This window comes from Panthera onca, chromosome C2 (genome assembly GCF_046562875.1).
Source record: "Panthera onca isolate mPanOnc1 chromosome C2, mPanOnc1 haplotype 2, whole genome shotgun sequence".
NCBI classification, from domain to species: domain Eukaryota; kingdom Metazoa; phylum Chordata; class Mammalia; order Carnivora; family Felidae; genus Panthera; species Panthera onca.
This window is the reverse complement of record NC_138347.1, coordinates 131,675,748-131,697,693: the sequence shown is the minus strand read 5'-3', so window position 1 is coordinate 131,697,693 and position 21,946 is coordinate 131,675,748. Positions and strand designations below refer to the sequence as shown.

At 38.9% G+C, this 21,946-nt stretch overlaps 1 protein-coding gene and 1 pseudogene across 4 annotated transcripts in view; both read left to right on the top strand.

Annotated features, from left to right (window-relative positions):
- The first annotated feature begins 82 nt into the window (after positions 1–82).
- The window catches only part of NEK11 (NIMA related kinase 11), a 278,066-nt gene continuing 256,202 nt past the window's right edge, over positions 83–21,946 (top strand). For 2 of the 4 annotated variants that reach the window (XM_078432346.2, XM_078432348.2), the window contains exons 1-2: positions 83–195; positions 3,165–3,433. In XM_078432346.2, coding sequence (XP_078288472.1) covers positions 3,264–3,433 — 170 coding nt within the window. In that variant the 5' untranslated portion in view covers positions 83–195; positions 3,165–3,263. Of the gene's footprint in view, positions 196–329; positions 418–3,164; positions 3,434–21,946 lie in introns of those variants that run through there. The other 2 variants (XM_078432347.2, XM_081790131.1) reach the window with 2 other exon arrangements.
- Positions 4,978–5,476, top strand: LOC132683084 (large ribosomal subunit protein eL30 pseudogene; annotated as a pseudogene).

Below are 21,946 nucleotides of genomic sequence, written 5' to 3'. Positions count from 1 at the left end.
TGCAGCCTCGCCCCGGCTTCCCAGCATGCCTCACGCTGTCTCCCCGGCAACGGTCCCCAACAACCTTGCCGGGAGGCCCTGGAGCTCCGCGGTGCTGTTGCGCCTACGAGGGACCTGCCCAACGTACGTCCCAATTACGGGTGGGACTGTGGGCCTGCCCCGGCGCCGCCGCTCCTGCGCCCTCGACAGCGAAAGGTATGCGAAAGGCAAAGGGCGCTCCTCCGGGCGTGCCGGGCTCCCCAAAGCCGGGGAAGGTGATGGCGTCGGGCTGCCCCAGCCAAGATCCGCATCCCTGGGCCTCCATGCCCACGACCTCTTCACTCCCCTCAGCTCCTTTCCTCCCGGATCTGCTCCAGTCTCCGGAGAATAACGGTTGCCGGCGCCTCCTCGAAATATGTTAACCCGCTTTGCGAAAGTGTAATTTTTTTTTTTTTTTTAAAGAAGTTGAGGCAAGGAATGTTAAACTTAAGGTTAAAGTTTACCTTTAAGGTTAGCGTTGTACTTTAGCAGAATCTGGTGTCAAATCTGCTTCCTCTCATTTCAGGGAGGAGAACTATTTGACTTCAACCTATGATAAACACTCCTTCTCATGTCTTTTGTCTAAGGGTCAGTTGCACAAGGAGGTAATCTCACCTTTTCACGGTTCCCATCCAACTTTCTAAATCTCTTTCCTCCTCGCGCCACGCACACTCCCCCCCCCCCCCCCCCCTTGGGCAACAGTCGGTCGGCTGGACACTTGTTTGCCCTGAAAAAATTTATTGAACACCTACTAGATGACAGGCGCCAAAGAGAGATAAAGAAGTGTGTCCCTGGCGCTCAAGTTCATTCACAACCTTCGTTGAGGGGGGCGCGAGGGAACGTTGACAAGAGAACAGGTTGTTCTGGAATCTAGACAGCCCTCTACCTACTAGGGTAGCTCTGTGTTTGAAGAGAGACTAATGGAGTCGACGGTCTAAAGGTGGCCTGGGGAAGGGGGCGCGCGGGCTGAGTCTGGGAGGTTGGGCCAAAGGAAACTCTGTGGCCCAGGCCAGACTGCTTAGAGGTTGCTGGGTTTAAAAGCTCATTTACAAATAGGAGCCCCTGGGAAATGGGACTTTCAGAACCATTCTGTCTCTCACTAAACAGGGACCTTCATCTTACCTCTAAAATAAGGAGAATTACTGGGTGATTTGAAGGGTCCTTTTCAGTTGAAAAAGCTGTTAAGTCCATACATTTATCTTAACAGCTTAATTTGGCCAGAAAGTATCACTTTTATGGGAGCACAGAAAGCAAATAAAATACACATCTGGAGGCCTGCTCTCCAGTTGTTTTTTTCAGTAGTAGACTTCACTAGTATTTTCTGTGATCTTGATAATCTGACATAATTTTTTATTTATTCAGGGATTTTGAGGTATAGGCACCAGCTCTGAAGTTCTAACCCAATGTTAATGTTGTTTTAGTATTCTCATGAGACACAGCCGCAAGATAATTTGGTTTCTTTCTTTTCCTTTTTTCTTTTTTTTAAGATTTTATTTCTAACTAATCTCCACGCCCAGTGTGGGGCTCAAACCCACAACCCTGAGATCAAAAGTGACATGCTGTACTGATGAGCCAGCCAAGCACCTCTCTCTGTCTCTTTTTTTTTTTTAAAGCTGGTTACTAGAATACTTCTGACTGGCATCAGGTAAAACTGAACTGATTAATGCATTATTTCAAGAAGAAAAATGCTGTAAATGGACATTTACCATTTATATTCTATTCTGAGGATTTTTGTAATTGCCACCATCATGTGAAGCCTGTTGGTCATATTCCCCAAAACACAGATAACATCTTGTTTTATCATTATACGCAAGCAGTTTTTGTCTTACAGCTTTGGAATAGTTGCATATGGAAACTTGACTCCAAGGCATAGACAGTCTTCAATTTAAAATCATATTTTCATAGATTTAAAACAAAACCCAGTCTTCATCATTACTAAAGACATTTACATTTTGATGAAATAGAAATGACTTTACTGGGCACACACTCATATGGAATAGCCCTACTTTTCATAATCCTGCTATGCATTTATAGTTTCTTGAGGAATTACAACACATTTATATTCAGTTATCATTAAAATACAATTTTTGGTTTGAACTGGATTTGTGACACTTCTTGTTTCCAATCCAGAGAGATTATTCTCTACATAGTGTGTATAATAATTTCAGAAACTGGATCAGAAATTGTTTAGGAGGGGAAAGAATTTATTCCGAAGTCTTTCTTCCTCTTCACATGTATTCTAATAGATGCAAATACAATAGTTTAATGTCTACAGAAAGAAATTCTATGCTGATTTCTAGTCTAATCCTAACTCATTATTTTTTTTTTAACGTTTATTTATTTTTGAGAGAGAGAGAGAGATAGAGCATGAGCAGGGGAAGGGGCAGAGAGAGAGGGAGACACAGAATCTGAAGCGGGCTCCAGGCACCGAGGTGTCAGCGCAGAGCCCGACGTGGGGCTTGAACCCACAAACCGTGAGATCATGACCTGAGCCACCCAGGCGCCCCGAATCCTAACTCACTATTTGTTAATCAAAACAGACATAAGGTAGGAAGAAAGAATTACAAAAAGATTGGGGTGCCAGGGTGGCTCAGTCGGTTAAGCATCCGACTTTGGCTCAGGTCATGATCTTGCGGTTCGTGAGTTCAAGCCCCGCGTCTGGCTCTGTGCTGACAGCTCAGAGCCTGGAGCCTGTTTCAGATTCTGTGTGTGTCTCTCTCTCTCTCTGACCCTCCCCCATTCATGTTCTGTCTCTCTCTGTCTCAAAAATAAATAAACGTTAAAAAAAATTTTTTTTTAAAAAGAATTACAAAAAGATTAATGCAAATGTATAGATTTAAGGAAGTTATAATGTTCTTAAATTTGGATTTTTTTTAAGTAAGTGGGGAGTATAAATCTTAAACAGATTAACTGTAACTCAGTTTTGCTATATTCATTCAGATGTATGAGGGAAGGCTCTCTTCCTGTGACTGTTTTCTATTAGAATCTGCAATATCTCTACCTTTTAACATTTTTCTCTCAAGTCATTAAATGTGGTGTCATTGAATCCATTACTCAGGGTGCAAGTATCACGGTCAGAAACGTACACATAGTTAGGAATCTGTCGACATTCTTTAGACCTGATCTCTGGACTTTTCATCTTTCAGGGATTGACTGACGCTACTTGGATTAATTTGACGATCTCCTAAGAGACTCGAAGTTAAATTTCTATAAACAAATAAACTAGTTCTCTCTCATTTGGAGCAATGCTGAAGTTCCAAGAGGCTACTAAGTGTGTGAGTGGACCAATAGCCCTTTCTGCTTATCCAAAGACCTTGATTGCAAGAAGATACGTAGTTCAACAGAAACTTGGTAGTGGAAGTTTTGGAACTGTCTATCTGGTCTCAGACAAGAAAGCAAAACAAGGAGAGGAATTGTAAGTAAAAATACTTCATACGCATTTTGAGTTGGCTGCCTTGTATGCGTAGCTCTTAGCTGATTAAGAATATGGAGTACTGTTTGTTTTTTGCATTTAAGGTGGTCAGAATTGAATAAGCAACAGAAAAGCTTCTGGAATGATGTCTCCAGATAAGGTTTTTAAAGCCATTTCAGTAGGTGAGTGAAGTACCCGAACGACCTAGAGAAGGGAGATGGAGTAGATTAAGTGGAGATAAGATTTTTATGCATATCGGAGTCTCAATTACAACGTTGCTTCCACTTAACTTGATTGGGACTTCTTGAATGAGAAAGTAAGAATTGTTTATAATGAAGGCAGTTTTAGAAATGTTATGAAATGCAAATAAATGGTAATTCACACTTGAGGTGAATAGGGTGTACTAAAAGGAAATATGGTATTAATTTTCTTTGGCTTTCTTCTATGGAGGGGTTTTTCAGTCTGTAGTCATACAACTCTCAAATTAGGACATTTAAATCAAACAGGAACTCCCATCTAAAGTTAACTTATATTGAGGATCCTCTGGTTACTTCCTTTTCTTTGATTTTGATGGGACTGTTAAACTGTCAAGGTAGAGAAAATGTCTGCTACAGATAAGGATCAATCTTCATTTTTAGCTTGAAGTTGTTTGAATTTGCTACAGTGAAAAGTTAGTTGGAATTGGAGTTAGGATAAAAAACTTGTACGTCTTGTATGTCAGAAACAGGAAAAAAAGAGAAGGCAGGAGTAAAAATGATCCAAGATGTCAGCCTGTAACTCTAGGCAAACAAATTTCCATCCTGTAATCTATTCTTTTATTTGGAGGTTTTAAGTCAACTCAAAATTCTTTTAGCTTTTGCTCATTGGATTTAATATCAGTGTGATAAACATTTTCTACTTCTTAATATTACATAGGAATTAGAAAAGTAAATGTTGGTGCTGCTATTTTATTTTCAAACTCAACCTTTTAAATGGTCTCTGTGTCCAGAATTTTACAAAGTAATTATCAAGAATCCATAGTTTTCATTGAATTCCTCTATGAGGAATGACGACAGTGTCCTTAGAACAGGTTTCACGACTCCTATCAAAGACTTCTTTTCCATAAATCCTAGAGGTGCTCTTCCAGCCATGTAGAACAGGATGATAAATTTCTGAAAATTACCAGAGTACCTTTATGGAAACACTGAGAGTAAGACCTAAATCTGACCCAGGACTTGTGTACATCGTATTGTAAATGAGGTGGGGCCACGGGCAAACAGTCAAGAAAGAATTCTTGAGATGTTTTTGGTGCACAAAGGTGCTTTTATTATAGCACAGGGACAGGACCTGTGGGCAGAAAGAGCTGCACTGCACCTTTGTTGTATGAAGCTGGTGGTTACATGCCTACTGCTCAAGGGGGAGGGGATGTGCAGGGAGTAGTAGATCATAAAGGTTTTCTTCGAATTTCTGCTTGTAAAACTACTTTCACAAGATTTCTATGGTGCTTATCATTCAGCTTGATATTAACTATTCGTGAGATGTGCAGGCAGTCATGAGACCCTTTAAGAATGTAGCAACCGCCTTTTTTTTCTCTCTCCCGGCCATTTTGGCGGTTGCTTCTGGTTGGGTCTGCCCCGCACCTAAGGCAGGAAGATGGTGGCCGCAAAGAAGACGAAAAAGTCGCTGGAGTCCATCAACTCTAGGCTCCAACTCGTTATGAAAAGTGGGGAGTACGTGTTGGGGTACAAGCAGACTCTGAAAATGATCAGACATGGCAAAGCGAAACTGGTCATCCTCGCCAACAACTGCCCAGCCTTGAGGAAATCTGAAATAGAATACTATGCCATGTTGGCCAAAACTGGTGTCCATCACTACAGCGGCAATAATATTGAATTGGGCACAGCGTGTGGGAAATACTGCAGAGTGTGCATCCTGGCTATTATTGATCCAGGTGATTCTGATATCATTCGAAGCATGCCAGAACAGACTGGTGAAAAGTAAATCACGTAAAATTTTTCGTTAATAAAATTGGCTAGAGCTTGTTTAAAAAAAAAAAAAAAGAAAGAATGTAGCAACCAGTATGTCTTTGATCCTTTTTGGAACTATGCAGGCTATAGATCAGTCTTCTGGGCTAAAAGTGAACATTTTTCTCATTCTGTCTCTCATCATAAAGATCATATCCAATTTTGGTTTCTTTAATGAGTAAGGAATATGAAGAATTTTAAGAAAATTCACAGAAGGGCTAAAAAGTTGATTAAAGGAATGTAAAATTAGATATATGAAGACCAAACTTGAAAGCTTCCGACTTGAGATGATGGGTGTATATGCACCCATAGTATATGGGAGTGTAGTGTATATGCGTGTGTTGGAGGAAGGGTGCAGAAATGAGAGAGGAAGGGGCTGGTTGGTTGGGATGTGATTTGCCAATAACGTTTCCTGTACTTGCATTGGTCTAAAAATACCTGATTTGAACTGAAGATGGCAGATGAAGCCTCAGTCTGTGGAATGAATCCAACAGTGAGGATAATTGACAAATTATTTGACACCGAAAAGTCTGGTGTAGAATCTCTTGAAAAGGAATCATTCATCATCAGAATCTCTACAACATATTACATACAAGCTACATTCAGCCTTCAGATGTGTTTTGTTTGGCCTGCATAGTGGGGATTTTTTTTCAGTCTAAATTAGTTGCCAGTATTTAAAAATGTACATTCTCAGAAAGATTGAGCTTTTCATCTTCTCTTGGAAAAAAAAAAAAAAAAGATTTGGTAACATTTGCTAACATTGATGCTATATAGCCAATATGGGCTGGAGCTGGGTAGCAGCTGCCCCCTTCAGACAGAACCTGTACTCTTCAATTAAGCCGTGTCTTACCACTCTTCACTGTCTCTTATACCCACTGCCTATCTCTGTAGACATCTGATTTTACACCTCTGCTAAAATCATGAAGAATCATGGCTGTGGCTGCTCACAAAATCCTAGAAGGCTAGAAGGAAGTCAGTAAGTGTCACAGTTAAGACCACAGGGTTTGGAGGTGAACGGGTCAAATGTAAAGCCAGTCGTTATGCAGGTTCCTCATCTGAGCTTCAGTTTTCTTATGTGTAAAATGGGTATTAAACCTCATAGGATTGAAATAGGGTTAAATAAAATATCTATGTATGTATAAAACATCCAGATAAACATATATTATCTAATAAGGAATATATAATATAAAAACAAATATAAGATATATTTGTAAATATATGCATAAAATATAGAATATCACATTACCTTATATATAATTATCACTCAATAACAGTTGAGGTTCATCTTATTTATAAATAATCCAAGTTATAGGAATAATTAAAGGAAGCCTACCAAAACTTTATCTAGTCACGACCCAGTAACTTTACTCTCTATTAAGAGGAAGTTTTTCTTTTGTATTCCACTTTTAAGAGAGAAATCTCTCCAAGCAATCTGCTATCAGGCATGTGATTTTAAAATCTTCTTCAAGAATCTTTCTTGAGATTGTAACAATTCTATTGTCATATTCTTTTGTATCTCTATGACTGTCCAAAAGCAATTGATCCTCAGAATGTTGACTTTTTAGCTATATAAGATAGCAACTTATCAGTGATTATGTTTCATACATGTTACAGAGGCAGAAACTAAACTCATTTTTTAAAGATTCTTTCCCCACAGTGTTGACAATTGAATCTTTAGTTAGTGAGAAAAGCACATTAATTAGCACTACCCATTGTCCAAGCAATTTGGTTACATAAAATTTTAGATTCTACTTTACATACTGGGCTATAAACATAGGGAATTGGTTAATATTAGAGATGGGTAGAAAATAATGCTTTCTGAAAAGATTTATATAATGTTGTGAATGCTTCTCCTTTAATAAATCAAAGTAGATCTGACTCCCTTCATTGTTTTGCAGAGATACCCCTAACTGTTTGAGATTATAAGGAAAGTATATCATAACCTTTATATACCAGACTATCTCTTCTCTAGTTAAAAGAGTGACTTGGGTGTACTTTGAGTCTGAGGTGGTCTACAGGACACTTATTACTAGCCCCTATGAAATCTAGGTTTACGTAATATGCACTTTTAGATTTAATTGAAGAATTTGACAAAAGGGAATATAGCTATTCTAACTTTTCCATCAAAGTATTGCAATTTATCATTATGCCACTTGGGGGCATCACTCTACCATTGACATTTTTCATATTCTGTGAATTTGTGAATTTTAATTACAGTGTAAATACCACATTCCTTTACATTTTTATTGACTTTCTGCATTTGCTATGGGACAAAACAAAAAACAAAAAACTATAGCCATGACATTTGATTAGTGTGTGTTTGGAGAGAGTTTTCTCTTTGGCATAAAGATCGGGCATTCCTTTTTTGGTTATCACAGTAGTATGAAATTAAACTTTAAAGGAGTATTGAATGACACAGAGGTTTTTTTATTCTACATCATGAAATTTATAAACCAATATTTGGGAATATTTTCTTTCATGATTATAGAAATTCTGGTCTAATGAATGTGGTGGGGATGTGATAATGTTAACTCATATTCCTAAATATTGTTCTAATTCAACTTCATAATTTTATATTTTTGTTAAGCTGTCAGACTTTATTTTTAGTTAAAAAATTTTTTTTAATGTTTATTTTTAAGAGAGAGAGAGAGAGACAGAATGTGAGTGGGGTGGTGGGGGGAGCAGAGAGAGAGGGAGACACAAAATCTGAAGCAGGCTTCAGGCTCTGAGCTGTCAGCACAGAAGCCGACGTGGGGCTCAAACTCACACAAGAACTGTGAGATCATGACCTGAGTCTAAGTCAGACGCTTAACCAACAGAGCCACCCAGGTGCCCCTGTCAGACCTTTTTCTTTAAAAGCAAATCCATAAGTGATGAGCTAAGAAGGTCTTTGGTTCTTAGCATAGTGCATGTAACTTAATAGAAAAGAGATGTTAAGGAAGTAATCTTACCTTACCCTAAGATACATGATTAAACTTGTACATGATTAGTTGTACATGATTAATCATGGCCACAGTTGTAATGAATTTAGAATTTTCATCTTACCATTGAATGCTGGTTATAATGCTGTTTTAAATTTCATCAACTTAAAATACAGTGACATTATTATTTAGAGTTGATTTTGTGCTGTCGTCTTTTATAAAAGTTTGTCGACTCATAAGTATTTAATTTATATATTAAACCTTTGCTTTGTACTGAACACCAGCGAGGAGACTGAAGCAATAGGAGATAAGGCTTGGCTCTCAGGAGCCTCCAGTCTGGAAGAGGGATAGAATTAACCTGTAGAAAACAACTAGTAAATGGTACGGGGTTTAAACACTTGTGTAGCAGGTTGCTCTCAGAGATGTTGGAATGGCCAGTGCCCAGATCCCTTCCTAGCTACCTACAGTCTTTATTTTGCTAGTTTCTGTGCATTATAGAGAGCTTTCATTTTTTCCCCTCTTGGTCCTGTGGTGTAAATATCCAAATATTTCTTTCTTTATTTGTGTACCTACACGTTGGCCTTTGCCTAAATATGGCCAACATGGTTAACATGCAAATGCATTCTCTCTCCACAGAGCATTTCTTCCCAGTATCATATATCTACAGTATGAGATAAGGACTGGAGTTAAATAGGAAAGGTTAACAAGTCCTTAGAGAAATGGCCTCAAGCCTAGGTCCTTGCCTCCGAGGAGAGCTTTTGGGCCTGTAGTAGAGCAGATTTTTAAAAGTTCTAACGGGCAGATTTCCCACCCAGCCACAGAAACAAGATTGAGGAGAGTGGGCTAAGAATTGCTGCTAGAATTAGTCGCACTGACAGCAGAGGGGAGAGGTCTTAGACCTTAAAAGTAAGGGAAGTGAAAAGTCATAAAAGGGTAACAACAATCATAAAAATAAAACCCACAGGAGTCTGGGTCCATTATTGGAAGACAGCTCTCCTAAGTGCAGTCTCTTCTGAGAGCATCTCAGATTTATACCCCGGTTCCAGCATGTGGTGTTGAGATACAATCATCAATAGGGATGGAGCTGAGGAGGTCAGGGCCTTGCAGGACAGAACCGTAGTTAGCCACCACACTAGGATCCAGTCCTCAGCTTTTCATCTTAATATACCTAGTCATGGTCAGTCTTGATAGGGCTTCCTGTTAACTAAATTCAGGCAAGACAGATCTGCAAATTGTGATACCACTTCTTGATTCAGGGCCTAGAATGAATAGTATCTCTTTTCATGTGCCCTCAACCATTTTCTGATGCAAGTTCTGGAGAAGCTGAATATCTGATCAGAAGTGAAAATAAAACAAAATGAAGTGGGTGGAATAGACAGCTATTTGTTTAAGCCAAATAAAGGGTCTCTTCCTCATAACACAGAACATCATTCCAAAGTGACCATTTTTCTCAGAACCGTCAGACCCAGGGTATATCTCCTAAATAGCTCTGGATATGCGTACATTCAGTTATCTTTAGGGTACCTCCTTTTCCTGTATTGATACTAATATACATACATTTAATAAAAAGTGCAGGTGTGCATAAAGCTGGAAAATGTATAATCCTGCCACCCAACTGCTGGTCTTTTCCGTACGTGTTGACAAATATTTATTCACTCTTCTAAGGAAACATACGGCATTGGTCACAGTGGTTGCCTCAGAGATGGAGGGTGAGAGTGAGGAGACTTACTTTTCACTCAACCCTTTTTGTACATTTGTAATTTTGTACTATGTGCAAGATTAAAAAAAACACCCACATAATAAATAAAAGTAAAAAAAATAACTCCACATGTTTATTCAACAGATGTTGGTCACTATTTGCTGGTCACCTGCTCTTCAAGGAGCTTGAGTTTAGTGGTTCTCAACCTTGGCCAAAGAATGGAATCACAGTATTTTAAAAAAATACATGTTTGAGCCATACCCCAGTACATTGTTTTAATTGGACCACACCCCAGGCATCTGGATTTTCGAGAGCTTCCAGGTGATTTGAATGTGCAGCTAAGCTTTAGAATATTGGTCTAGTGAGAGGGAAAAATGCTAATTGTATAATCATAAAAGTAATTACAAGCTGCCATAACCATTGTGAAAGGAAAGTCTTGGTTGCTCTGAGGTATGATAGACCCGTCTAAGCTGGCAGGGTGACCCTGGGGGAGGCAAGGCTTCCCGAGAACATGTTGTTTCAGCTGAGACCTGAAGGATGATTAAGAACCAGCTAGTGGTTTTCTCACTTTATTGGGCCTCAGAAGATTGCCTGGAGGGCTGTTAAAACAGATTGCTGGGTTCTCCTCCCAAAATTGTGACTTAACAAGTCTGGGTGGGGTCTGAGAATGCGCATCTCTACCAGCTGTTGCTGCTGACCTGAAGACTGCACTTCCAGGACCACCGAATGAGGCAAAAGGGCGAGAGAACGCTTCTGTTCAGTGTCTGTATAAGTTTGCATCTTTTTTTTTTTTTTTGAAGCACTAAGATATAAGTATTTTCCCATGTTATTATTTTCTTTTTTAGTTTTGAAAAACGTTTTATCCGAGAATTACTTAATTTCAAATATCTTCCAAAATACAATTTCCTAGGTTGCTACAAAAGAAAGCAAATTCAATAAGTAATTTATATCATTAAATATGTTTCACTCGTGTATACATATAGAATGCCATGCAATTAATATTTAGCCCTGGAATGCATACCATGTGTTTTTCCTTACTAACGAAAGGCTCAATCCAGCACTTGCTATGGACTATGTACAACAGGCCGAGTTCAGTGTTCATAAGAATTTGACATCAGCTGCCTCGATTTACAGCTGTGGTAGTTTGTCCACAGGGGTGTCAAATTTGAAGTCTGTAGGAAACAGATCTGGAGCTCGAGGATAGATAAGCCTGTTGGACTGTCTGATTGTAACATCAGCAACACCAATGACATCCCCAATTTCTTTTTGGGTCCTCTTCTCAGTGGAGGCCTGTGAGGCCATGTAAATGATTGCCACTGCCACAGATACCAGGAACCTTCCAGGAACCAAGTCCAGTTCCACAGCTTTATGGGCTATGTGTGTAGGTGCCATCTGTTCTTGTTTAAGAAGACAAAGGTTGGAACAAAACCTGGACATGAAGTCCCCAGTTGTAATCAAATCCACACTGGTTTCTGAAGCTTTCAAACTAAGTTTAAAACATTGACCAATTGCTTTCTTAGAAATTTGTGACATGGCACATATTTTTTTTAAATGTCCTAGGAACCCCGTATTTTCCCATGTTACTAAGTCCTCTTACAAACATCACCTTATTTATTTGTAAATATTTACTTATTTACTTAGAGAGCGTGTGCACATGTACAAGTGGGAGGAGAGGGAGAGAGAGAATCCCAAGCAGACTCCTCACTGTCAGCACAGAGCTCGCCTCTAGGCTTGATCTCATGGTTTGAAATCAAGAGTCAAATGCTTAACTGACTGAGCCACCCAGGCACCCCTTAATAGCGTCATTTAAAATGCTTGCGGGGCACCTGGGTGGCTCATTTGGTTGAGCCTCAGACTTTGGCTCAGGTCATGATCTCACAGTTTGTGAGTTTGAGCCCCATATGGGCCCGTTGCCCTTAGCACAAAGCCCGCTGGCATCCTCTGTCACCTTCTCTCTGCCCCCCCCAACCCCGCTTTTGCTCGCCCTCTCAAAAATAAACATTAAGAAAAAATAAATGCTTGCATAATTGTCTGCTGTATGGCTTTACTATCAATTGGCTCCCTGTAGTTGGTTCTAGTAATCTCTCTGAAGTAGGAGTTAAAAACTATTGTGCCCTTTAGCATCCTCAGAGATTTGATATCATGATCACTGCAGCATATCCCCTTTCTGTCACTGCTATCACCCTGGAAAACTAATGAAGAACCAAGCTTCAATCACTGAGAAATGATGGGCATTCTGTTCCATTCTGAAGCATATTTGGGCCACTTATGAATTATGGCCACATATGCTGACACACGCAGTTGTAATTAGAAAAAACAAAGGACTTCATCCATTTTCAAGCTTATTTCTGACACAGTGAGAAATGGAGAAATCAGTTTTCATATTGTAAGGAATGCACTGAAAGCTGCCTTTTCTGTGTATACATTTTCACTGTTTATAAAAAGACAGGACATTATTTCCTCTTAGCGAATTAATAAATTGATTATAGTAGCCTGACAGTGTCAAAAAATAATTAAGAATGAGTAGTAGTTCTTACCAGTATGCATAGAGTTTTATAATACTTGAAACAAGCTTTCAGTGATTCAGGATGTGACAGTACTTTCTGCTATTTAATAGCTGGTAGCCTTTTGCAAAGCTAGTATGCATGTATTGCACCACGAGCACCTCTTTGTGGATTTGTCTGACTTATTTAATCATTTTAGCATATCTGTACTTTCAGTTTTGACTCATTCTAAACAAAACATTAAATTTAATGAGTCCAACTTTGAGCCCATTTTATGTACTCTTATTAAAGCTATTATTCCTGTATTGTACCAGGGCTTTCTCCCCAGTGGGTATCTGTGATGGGAGGATTGGGTTATTGAGTGGGCTGACTTAGTTTAATAGGATTCAGTGGTTTATGCAATGGAGTCATGAAAACAATTTGGAGGAAACGAATGATTTCTTTCCAATTTGCCCTGCTAGAAAACAGTTTTCATCAGGTTTTCCCATAGTGATCATGTTTCCCTTAATCTTCAATCCTTTAAGAGACATTGTAATATGAAAGGATATTAAAGCATTTCACATTCTGGAGGATTTTGTGCATCAGCTCATTTTAGGTAAATGCAGGAAGGGAAAATTTGAACTTGGACTTCACTTTGGGCTTTGCCAGTTCTCTGTCTGTGATAAAGTCAAGCCTCTGAGCTTCTGGCCATCTTACAACACTGAAGGTTCGGGAGGTAGGAAGGAAAAAGAGAATAAAATGCCAAGGGTGCACAGTTACTTTGACTTGCCTCAATCATGGTAATGAAGTCGACGATGTTTTGGGGTAAGTGATTTACATATCCTGAGGCTCCTTTCCTGCATGTATTAGCATAAAAGAAGCCATGAGCTTATAATCTGGTTTTTAATATTTACAGATGATAGATGACTAATAAATAAAATATTTTAGGATGAGTAGGATGCAGGGAAACCTGCAGTTTCATTTTGGCCGGGGCAAGGGGCCAAAAAGCCTGCTTTGAAGACTGAATCACTGAGAAACATTTAGAAAGAAGACAACAGTACACAAAAAGGCTTTTTTTTAAATGCTTTTTTTTTCTTGCATTGCTATTGTTTGAAAGAAAATAAAAGTGAATTATTGAAAATACCACAAGTAGACTGTTGACAGGAAAAGAATGTAGGCAAATTACTAAGGTATATATATTAGATTTTTAGACTTTTACATTCTTTACTTATCCCATTCTGTTCTAATGATGTTTTGCTGGATTTGTGAATAGGGAAGCTAATGGTTTTGTCAACACTGAATAATACCCTAGGAAATAAGGAATATTATTCATTTAAATATATGAGATGGGTGGGGAATATATAAGTTATTTTGGTGAATTATAATTTAAAAATGTAATTAGATATGCTGGTCCCTTCACATTGTCCTTGTTGATGGCTCCCAATTTTTAAAATGTAAGATTTGTGTAAGCCTACTACTATTTAAATGTTGTTTTGTTTCATTTATTCAATAAGTGAAACAAAATATTTAAAAAAATTTTTTTAAGTTTATTTATTTATTTTGAGAAAGAGCGAGAGAGAGCAGGGGAGTGGGTAGAGAGAGTGAGAGAATCCCAAGCAGGCTCCATGCTATCAGTGCAAAGCCTGACACAGGGCTTGATCTCATGAACCACACTATTAGCACAGAACCTGATGCAGAGCTCAAACTCACGAACCGTGACATCATGGCCTGAGCTGAAATCAAGAGTCGGACACTTAACTAACTGAGCCACCCAGGCGCCCCGGTAAAACAAAATATTTTAAGGATGAGTGCATAATATATAAGAACAAAACTTTATAGGTATTGACTAGTTCAAGTTTTCACTCCCTTCCCAATCAAAAATGGACTTTTTTCAGAGAGATGAGCTAATTTTTTATGGATTCCAGAGGAACCTCAATAACCAAATCCAGGGTTTTTCATGGCTGGTGTCAGAATATTTTTCAATATAATTTCTAACTTTAATTTCTTGACCCAAAGCAAACATGACATGCGTAAGTAGCCTTCAAGCAGCCATCTTGTGAAGGCTCCAGTAGTTTTTGGTGGGTCAAGCAGCCCAGCACTCTGCCTGACACACAGCAGGCAGTCCCCCTGTACCATCACTCACTCCAACAGGATCACCTGAGGGAGGCATCTTCTTTTTTCAGTTTTGCCCTTTCTGAACCGAGCTGGTTCCTTTTTTGACACATGCATTGACTCAGGAGTAGGTATGGGCAATTTGGCTAGCACTCATCCTTATAACTATTTTGAACTGAAAATTTGAGTTGTGATATCATTCACCTTTAAGGAACTTGGAATAAGATACATCTATAAAGTAAACATCAAAGAAATGAGAAAGTGGAAAACTCTCAGACTGAGATTCGTTTCTGGCTCACTTTATTACTGCCAACTTTCCTGGGAAAAAAGTTTAGTTGCCATGACATCCATGTCTAAATAGTAATTTAGAGTGATGTAGATGACTTATAAGTCAACAAGGGAGAAAAACGACCCTTAGGTTAGCTTCTTAGTCAGTTATTTCTTAGTTTTTAGAACTAGTAATTTGTAAATTTATCTTTATGTGAGAAATAGACATAGTTGACGATGCAAAGTTCTAAAAGTAGCTTGTGTGCTACACTAATTGTATATTGTATAAAAAATTGCATGTAGTATTAAGAATAAGCAGTTAATATTATGTGACTTTCATTGCTTTAAAATACCATGACACTGAATTTCTGTTCCATAGTTTAATAAGAACTCAGCCACTTTTTGTTCCACAGGTGCTTTCATAATACCCTAATACCTGATACTCATAAGTATGAATGAATAATTATGAAACCTTTGACATGCTATAGAACATATTTGGTACAGCAGTGCTGTTATTTCGTAATTATGTGAAAAATCCACCTGAAGTTTTGAAAAAGCAAAACCTTGGGCATGAGGAAGCTTTGGGGTATGATGGCATGTTCATTATCGTGATTGTGGAGATGGTTTCATGGGCAAATGTAAAAATTTATCAAATTATATACTTTAAATGTGGGTAGTATACTGTGTATCAATTATACCTTAATAAATGTGTTTAGAAAATGTAAATCCTGGACCATGATACATGAAAACTTCTAAGATCATTAACTGGTTGATTTTTTAGTTGCCAGTGATAGTCATTGTGAAATTTGGTAGTTTAAGCTGAATGTTGCTTTTTATTTATTTGTTTGTTTATTTTTTTAATGTTTTTATTTATTTTTGAGGAGAGAGAGACAGAGTATTATCAGGGGAGGGGGGAGAGAGAGAGGGAGACAGAGAATCTGAAGCAGGCTCCAGGCTCTGTGCTGTCAGCACAGAGCCCAGCGCAGGACTTGAACTCACTAGCTGTGAGATCATGACCTTAGCCGAAGTCAGATGCTTAACTGACAGAGCCACCCAGGCGCCCCTAAATGTTTTTTTAATGTTTATTTATTTTTGAGAGAGAGAGAGAGAGAGAGAGAGAGAGAGAGAGAGAGAGAGAGACTGCAAATGGAGAGAGGCAGAGAGAGAGGGAGACACAGAATCCAAAGCAGGCTCCATGCTCTGAGCTGTCAGCACAGAGCCTGATGTAGGGCTCAAACTCAGGAGCTGTGAGATCATGACCTGAGCTAAAGTCAGACACTTAACCAACTGAGCCACTCAGGCACCCCTGAATGTTGCTTTTTAATCTTCAGGTTCAGAGCAATCAATATTCTTTTTTTTTTTTAGTAAGAGAACAATTATAGTCTTTGCTTCTCATGACCTTTATTGAGCAAATGAGGAAGTTTAAGGTTTATGTTGATACTCTTATCATGTATGCTGGGTTTCCCAATTTCTAAGATTCAAAAATTTGGAATATTAAGCTTTGATTAGAATGTGTTTGGGTGTCAGTTTCCTCAGCTTCTCCAATATTTGGTGGGCACTCAGTATTTTAATGACAGCTTGATTGACATTTCCATTCCCTATTAGTTTGAATTTGGAGAAACCCTTAAAAACCTAATCAGGTAGTTAAATGTGCCTTCCCTCAGGGGGGATTTGAGGAAGATTTTTGGCCCAGAAGTCCTCCATTGCCTCACTCCCTTCTCTCCCATCTCATTGGTCTTGCACAGATGCACATATGGTGGATTTGGGAGAAAGACAACCAGTCTGCTTTTTACAAAATTGGATTTGCCATTTGTTGATCATCTGTTTTTAATTCATGTTCTTTCAAGCATATTTCAGCACAATGATTATTGAGTAGTTTTATTAGTTTTAGGACTGTTTTACAAATGAAAATCATAGTTTTGGAACTTGTGATTTATAAATTTATATTGATGACTGATGTGATTTGCAGGCAGTTTAACAATAGTTAGGAAGTAAAGCATTTGGATATTTGATATCTGACACCTAACTGAAGTTGCCTTTTAACTAAACTTACTATCTCTAAAGAAGTTGAGTTTTTGAGCTCCAAAGGTGTGAGTTATATTCAAAGGGTTTTGAAAACCAAGAAAAACAGATAATTTCCTCTAGGTAAAGCTTATTTTGGCATTATTTTGCTAGCTTTGCATAAAGGCTAGCTTACATAAAAACTCTGTGTATGTGCATAGACCAATGGAATAGAATAGAAACCCCAGAACTAGACCCACAAACGTATGGCCAACTAATCTTTGACAAAGCAGGAAAGAACATCCAATGGAAAAAAGACAGTCTCTTTAACAAATGGTGCTGGGAGAACTGGACAGCAACATGCAGAAGATTGAAACTAGACCACTTTCTCACACCATTCACAAAAATAAACTCAAAATGGATAAAGGACCTGAATGTGACACAGGAAACCATCAAAACCCTAGAGGAGAAAGCAGGAAAAGACCTCTCTGACCTCAGCCGTAGCAATTTCTTACTTGACACATCCCCAAAGGCAAGGGAATTAAAAGCAAAAATGAACTACTGGGACCTCATGAAGATAAAAAACTTCTGTACAGCAAAGGAAACAACCAACAAAACTCAAAGGCAACCAACGGAACAGGAAAAGATATTTGCAAATGACCTATTGGACAAAGGGCTATTATCCAAAATCTATTAAGAGCTCACCAAACTCCACACCCGAAAAACAAATAACCCAGTGAAGAAATGGGCAGAAAACATGAATAGACACTTCTCTAAAGAAGACATTGGGATGGCCAACAGGCACATGAAAAGATGCTCAACATCGCTCCTTATTAGGGAAATACAAATCAAAACCACACTCAGATATCACCTCACGCCAGTCAGAGTGGCCAAAATGAACAAATCAGGAGACTATAGATGCTGGAGAGGATGTGGAGAAACGGGAACCCTCTTGCACTGTTGGTGGGAATGCAAATTGGTGCAGCCACTCTGGAAAACAGTGTGGAGGTTCCTCAAAGAATTAAAAATAGACCTACCCTATGACCCAGCAATAGCACTGCTAGGAATTTACCCAAGGGATACAGGAGTACTGATGCATAGGGGCACTTGTACCCCAATGTTTGTAGCAGCACTCTCAACAATAGCCAAATGGTGGAAAGAGCCTAAATGTCCATCAACTGACGAATGGATAAAGAAATTGTGGTTTATATGCACAATGGAGTATTACGTGGCAATGAGAAAGAATGAAATATGGCCCTTTGTAGCAACGTGGATGGAACTGGAGAGTGTTATGCTAAGTGAAATAAGCCATACAGAGAAAGACAGATACTATATGGTTTCACTCTTATGTGGATCCTGAGAAACTTAACAGAAACCCATGGGGGAGGGGAAGGAAAAAAAAAAGGAAGTTAAAGTGGGAGAGAGCCAAAGCATAAGAGACTCTTAAAAACTGAGAGCAAGGGGCGCCTGGGTGGCTTGGTCGGTTGGGCGGCCGACTTAGGCTCAGGTCATGATCTCGCGGTCCGTGAGTTCGAGCCCCGCGTCGGGCTCTGTGCTGACAGCTCAGAGCCTGGAGCCTGTTTCAGATTCTGTGTCTCCCTCTCTCTGACCCTCCCCTGTTCATGCTCTGTCTCTCTCTGTCTCAAAAATAAATAAACGTTAAAAAAAAAAATTAAAAAAAAAAAAAACTGAGAACTGAGGGTTGATGGGGGGTGGGAGGGTGGGGAGGGTGGGTGATGGGTATTGAGGAGGGCACCTGTTGGGATGAGCACTGGGTGTTGTATGGAAACCAATTTGACAATAAACTTCATATATTGAAAAAAAACCTCTGTGTATGTGTGTACATCTGCATGTACATAATATACCTGAAAACTATATATATGTATATGTGCACACACACGTGCATGCATATGTATGTGTGTGTGCGTGCATGTATGTAGACATACATTCTTGATTTCACAGTTTTTTGGTTCAGCACTAGTTTCAGCAGCCAAGGTTGTACTCAGCTGATAACAAATATCCTGCTTTAACGGATGAAGAAGTCACGCTCAATACTTCATAACCATACTTGGAAAGACACTAGAGTACTCTATGGGGATTTCTACTTTATGAAAATTCAGATGGTATTAGTGTGGCTCCTCATTGGAAAGCCCACGCTGAGAGGCACCAACTACCCATGCCTCTGCGGCATTGGGTAATTGTGGGGTGTCCCCTCAGCAGCTGCCACTGACTTGTATTATGCCATTAGCTAGACTCACTCCAGGATTCCTTGGAAACTGCCTGCTTGCCTGAATAATTTATTACCCAGTGATCAGTTATTCATAACTCATTATTACAACTGAAATAAAACCTAAAGGTGGGATCATTCTGCCACTTATGAATATCCAACAGATCATCAGGAGATTGCTGTAGAGTTTTAAGTCCGTGAGGTCGCCACTGGCTGTTTGTTTCTCTGAAGGGATTCCAGAGCGAACAGCTTCTAAAATGGAATCAGAATCAATGAAAGTGGTAACAAATGACTCCCTGCTGGTTGTGCTGTATTGGTTCATCTATTCACACTGTTTGTCTTTTTACTCTGGCCTTATTTATACCTAGAAATAAAATTTCAGTTTAAGAGAATTTAGAAGACATCAATGGCACTGTTGGCTGGTTAAACCACTCTTAGGAAGTAAATAAGGATACAAAACTTGTCCTCAGAATATCTTTCATGGTATAAAATGCAGGCACTATAGTACATTTTATTGACATTAGTCATACTGCATTTGCTTGTTCCATTAGAGTAATATCTGTGTTGTATTTTATTTATTTATTGGACTACATCTTTGTAAAAAATTTTTTTAATGTTTACTTATTTTTGAAAGAGAGAGCATGAGTGGGGGGAGGGGCAGAGAGAGAGGGAGACACAGAATCCGAAGCGGGTTCCAGGCTCCTATCTGTCAGTGTAGAGCCCGATGCAGGGCTCTAACCCACAAGCTGTGAGATCATGGCCTGAGCTGAAGTCGGATGCTCAACTGACTGAACCACCCAGGCTTCCTGGACTATATCTTCAATAAAAAGAAATGACACATGCTTTTCACATATATAAAAAGCATTTTATAAAATTGCTGTGAAGGTATAACCAAAAGAATCCTAATTATTATTATTTTTTTAGGAAGTATAATGGGAAATTTTTTGGCTTAAGCTAGACTGATTACTACTATTTTTTACATAATCACCAAGTTTTTATTTTATTTTATTTCATTTCCATTTTTTAATTTAATTTTTTATTTTTTTAAATTTACATCCAAATTAGTTAGCATGTAGTGTAACAATGATTTCAAGAGTAGATTCCTTAGTGCCCCTTACCCATTTAGCCCATCCCTCTCCCAACCCCTACAGTAACCCTCAGTTTGTTCTCCATATTTATGAGTCTCTTATGTTTTGTACCCCTCCCTGTTTTTATATTATTTTTGTGTCCCCTCTCTTATGTTCATCTGTTTTGTCTCTTAAAGTCCTCATATGAGTGAAGCTATATGATATTTGTCTTTGTCTGACTGACTAATTTCACTTAGCATAATACCCTCCAGTTCCATGCACGTAGTTGCAAATGGCAAGATTTCATTCTTTTTGATTGCCGAGTGATACTCTATTGTATATATATACCACATCTTCTTTATCCATTCATCCATCGATGGACATTTGGGCTCTTGCCATACTTTGGCTATTGTTGATAGTGCTGCTATAAACATGGGGGTGCATGTGTCCCTTTGAAACAGCACACCTGTATCCCGTGGATAAATGCCTAGTAGTGCAATTGCTGGGTCGTAGGGTAGTTCTATTTTTAGTTTTTTGAGGACTAAAAATACTGTTTTCCAGAGTGGCTGCACCAATTTGGATTCCCACCAGCAGTGCAAAAGAGATCCTCTTTCTCCGCATCCTTGCCAACATCTCTTGTTGCCTGAGTTGTTAATGTTAGCCGTTGTGACAGGTGTAAGGTGCTATCTCATTGTGGCTTTGATTTGTATTTCCCTGATGATGAGTGATGTGGAGCATTTTTTCATGTGTCGGTTGGCCATCTGGATGTCTTCTGTGGAGAAGGGTCTATCCATGTTTTTGCCCATCTCTTCACTGGATTCTTTGTTTTTTGGGTGTTGAGTTTGATATGTTCTTTATCGATTTTGGATACTCACCCTTTATCTGATATGACATTTGCAAATATCTTCTCCCATTCTGTCAGTTGCCTTTTAGTTTTGCTGATTGTTTCCTTTGCTGTGCAGAAGTTTTTATTTTGATGAGGTCCCAGTAATTCATTTTTGCTTTTGTTTCCCTTGCCTCTACAGAGGTGTTGAGTAAGAAGTTGCTGTGGCCAAGATCAAAGAGGTTTTTTTCTGCTTTCTCCTCTGGGATTTTGATGGCTTCCTGTCTTACATTGAGGTCTTTCATCCATTTTGAGTTATTTTTGTGTATGGTGTAAGAAAGGGGTCCAGGTTCATTGTTCTGCATGTCGCTGTCCAGTTTTCCCAGCACCACTTGCTGAAGAGACTGTCTTTATTTCATTGGATATTCTTTCCTGCTTTGTCAAAGACTAGTTAGTCATATGTTTGTGGGTCCATTTCTGGGTTCTCTATTCTGTTCCACTGATCTGAGCGTCTGTTCTTGTGCCAGTACCATACTGTCTTGATGAGTGCAGCTTTGTAGTATAGCTTCGTAATCACCAAGCTTTTAAAAATGTGTTGAAAATAGCTGGGAGAGTTTGAAATTCCAGTTACTTTGGGCAGTAAAGCAGAGGTTTGCCCTTGAGCACTCTGGCATTGAAGAATGGGCAGCAGTCTGTGATGCTTCACACTTGAGATTGCCATTTCTGAGTTGTGGCATTTTCTGTGTGGTCACTTCCAAAAGTAAGTTAGTACTGATTTTGAGCATCAGCGTTCTAACTCCAGCTTATAGATAAAAATCCCAAACTGTTTGAGCAAGTATTTTTAAGTTGAGGTTCCAGATTTTTTTGTGTTGATGTTGGTTCTGCAAATGGAATGAAAGCTAAATGTTTAAGC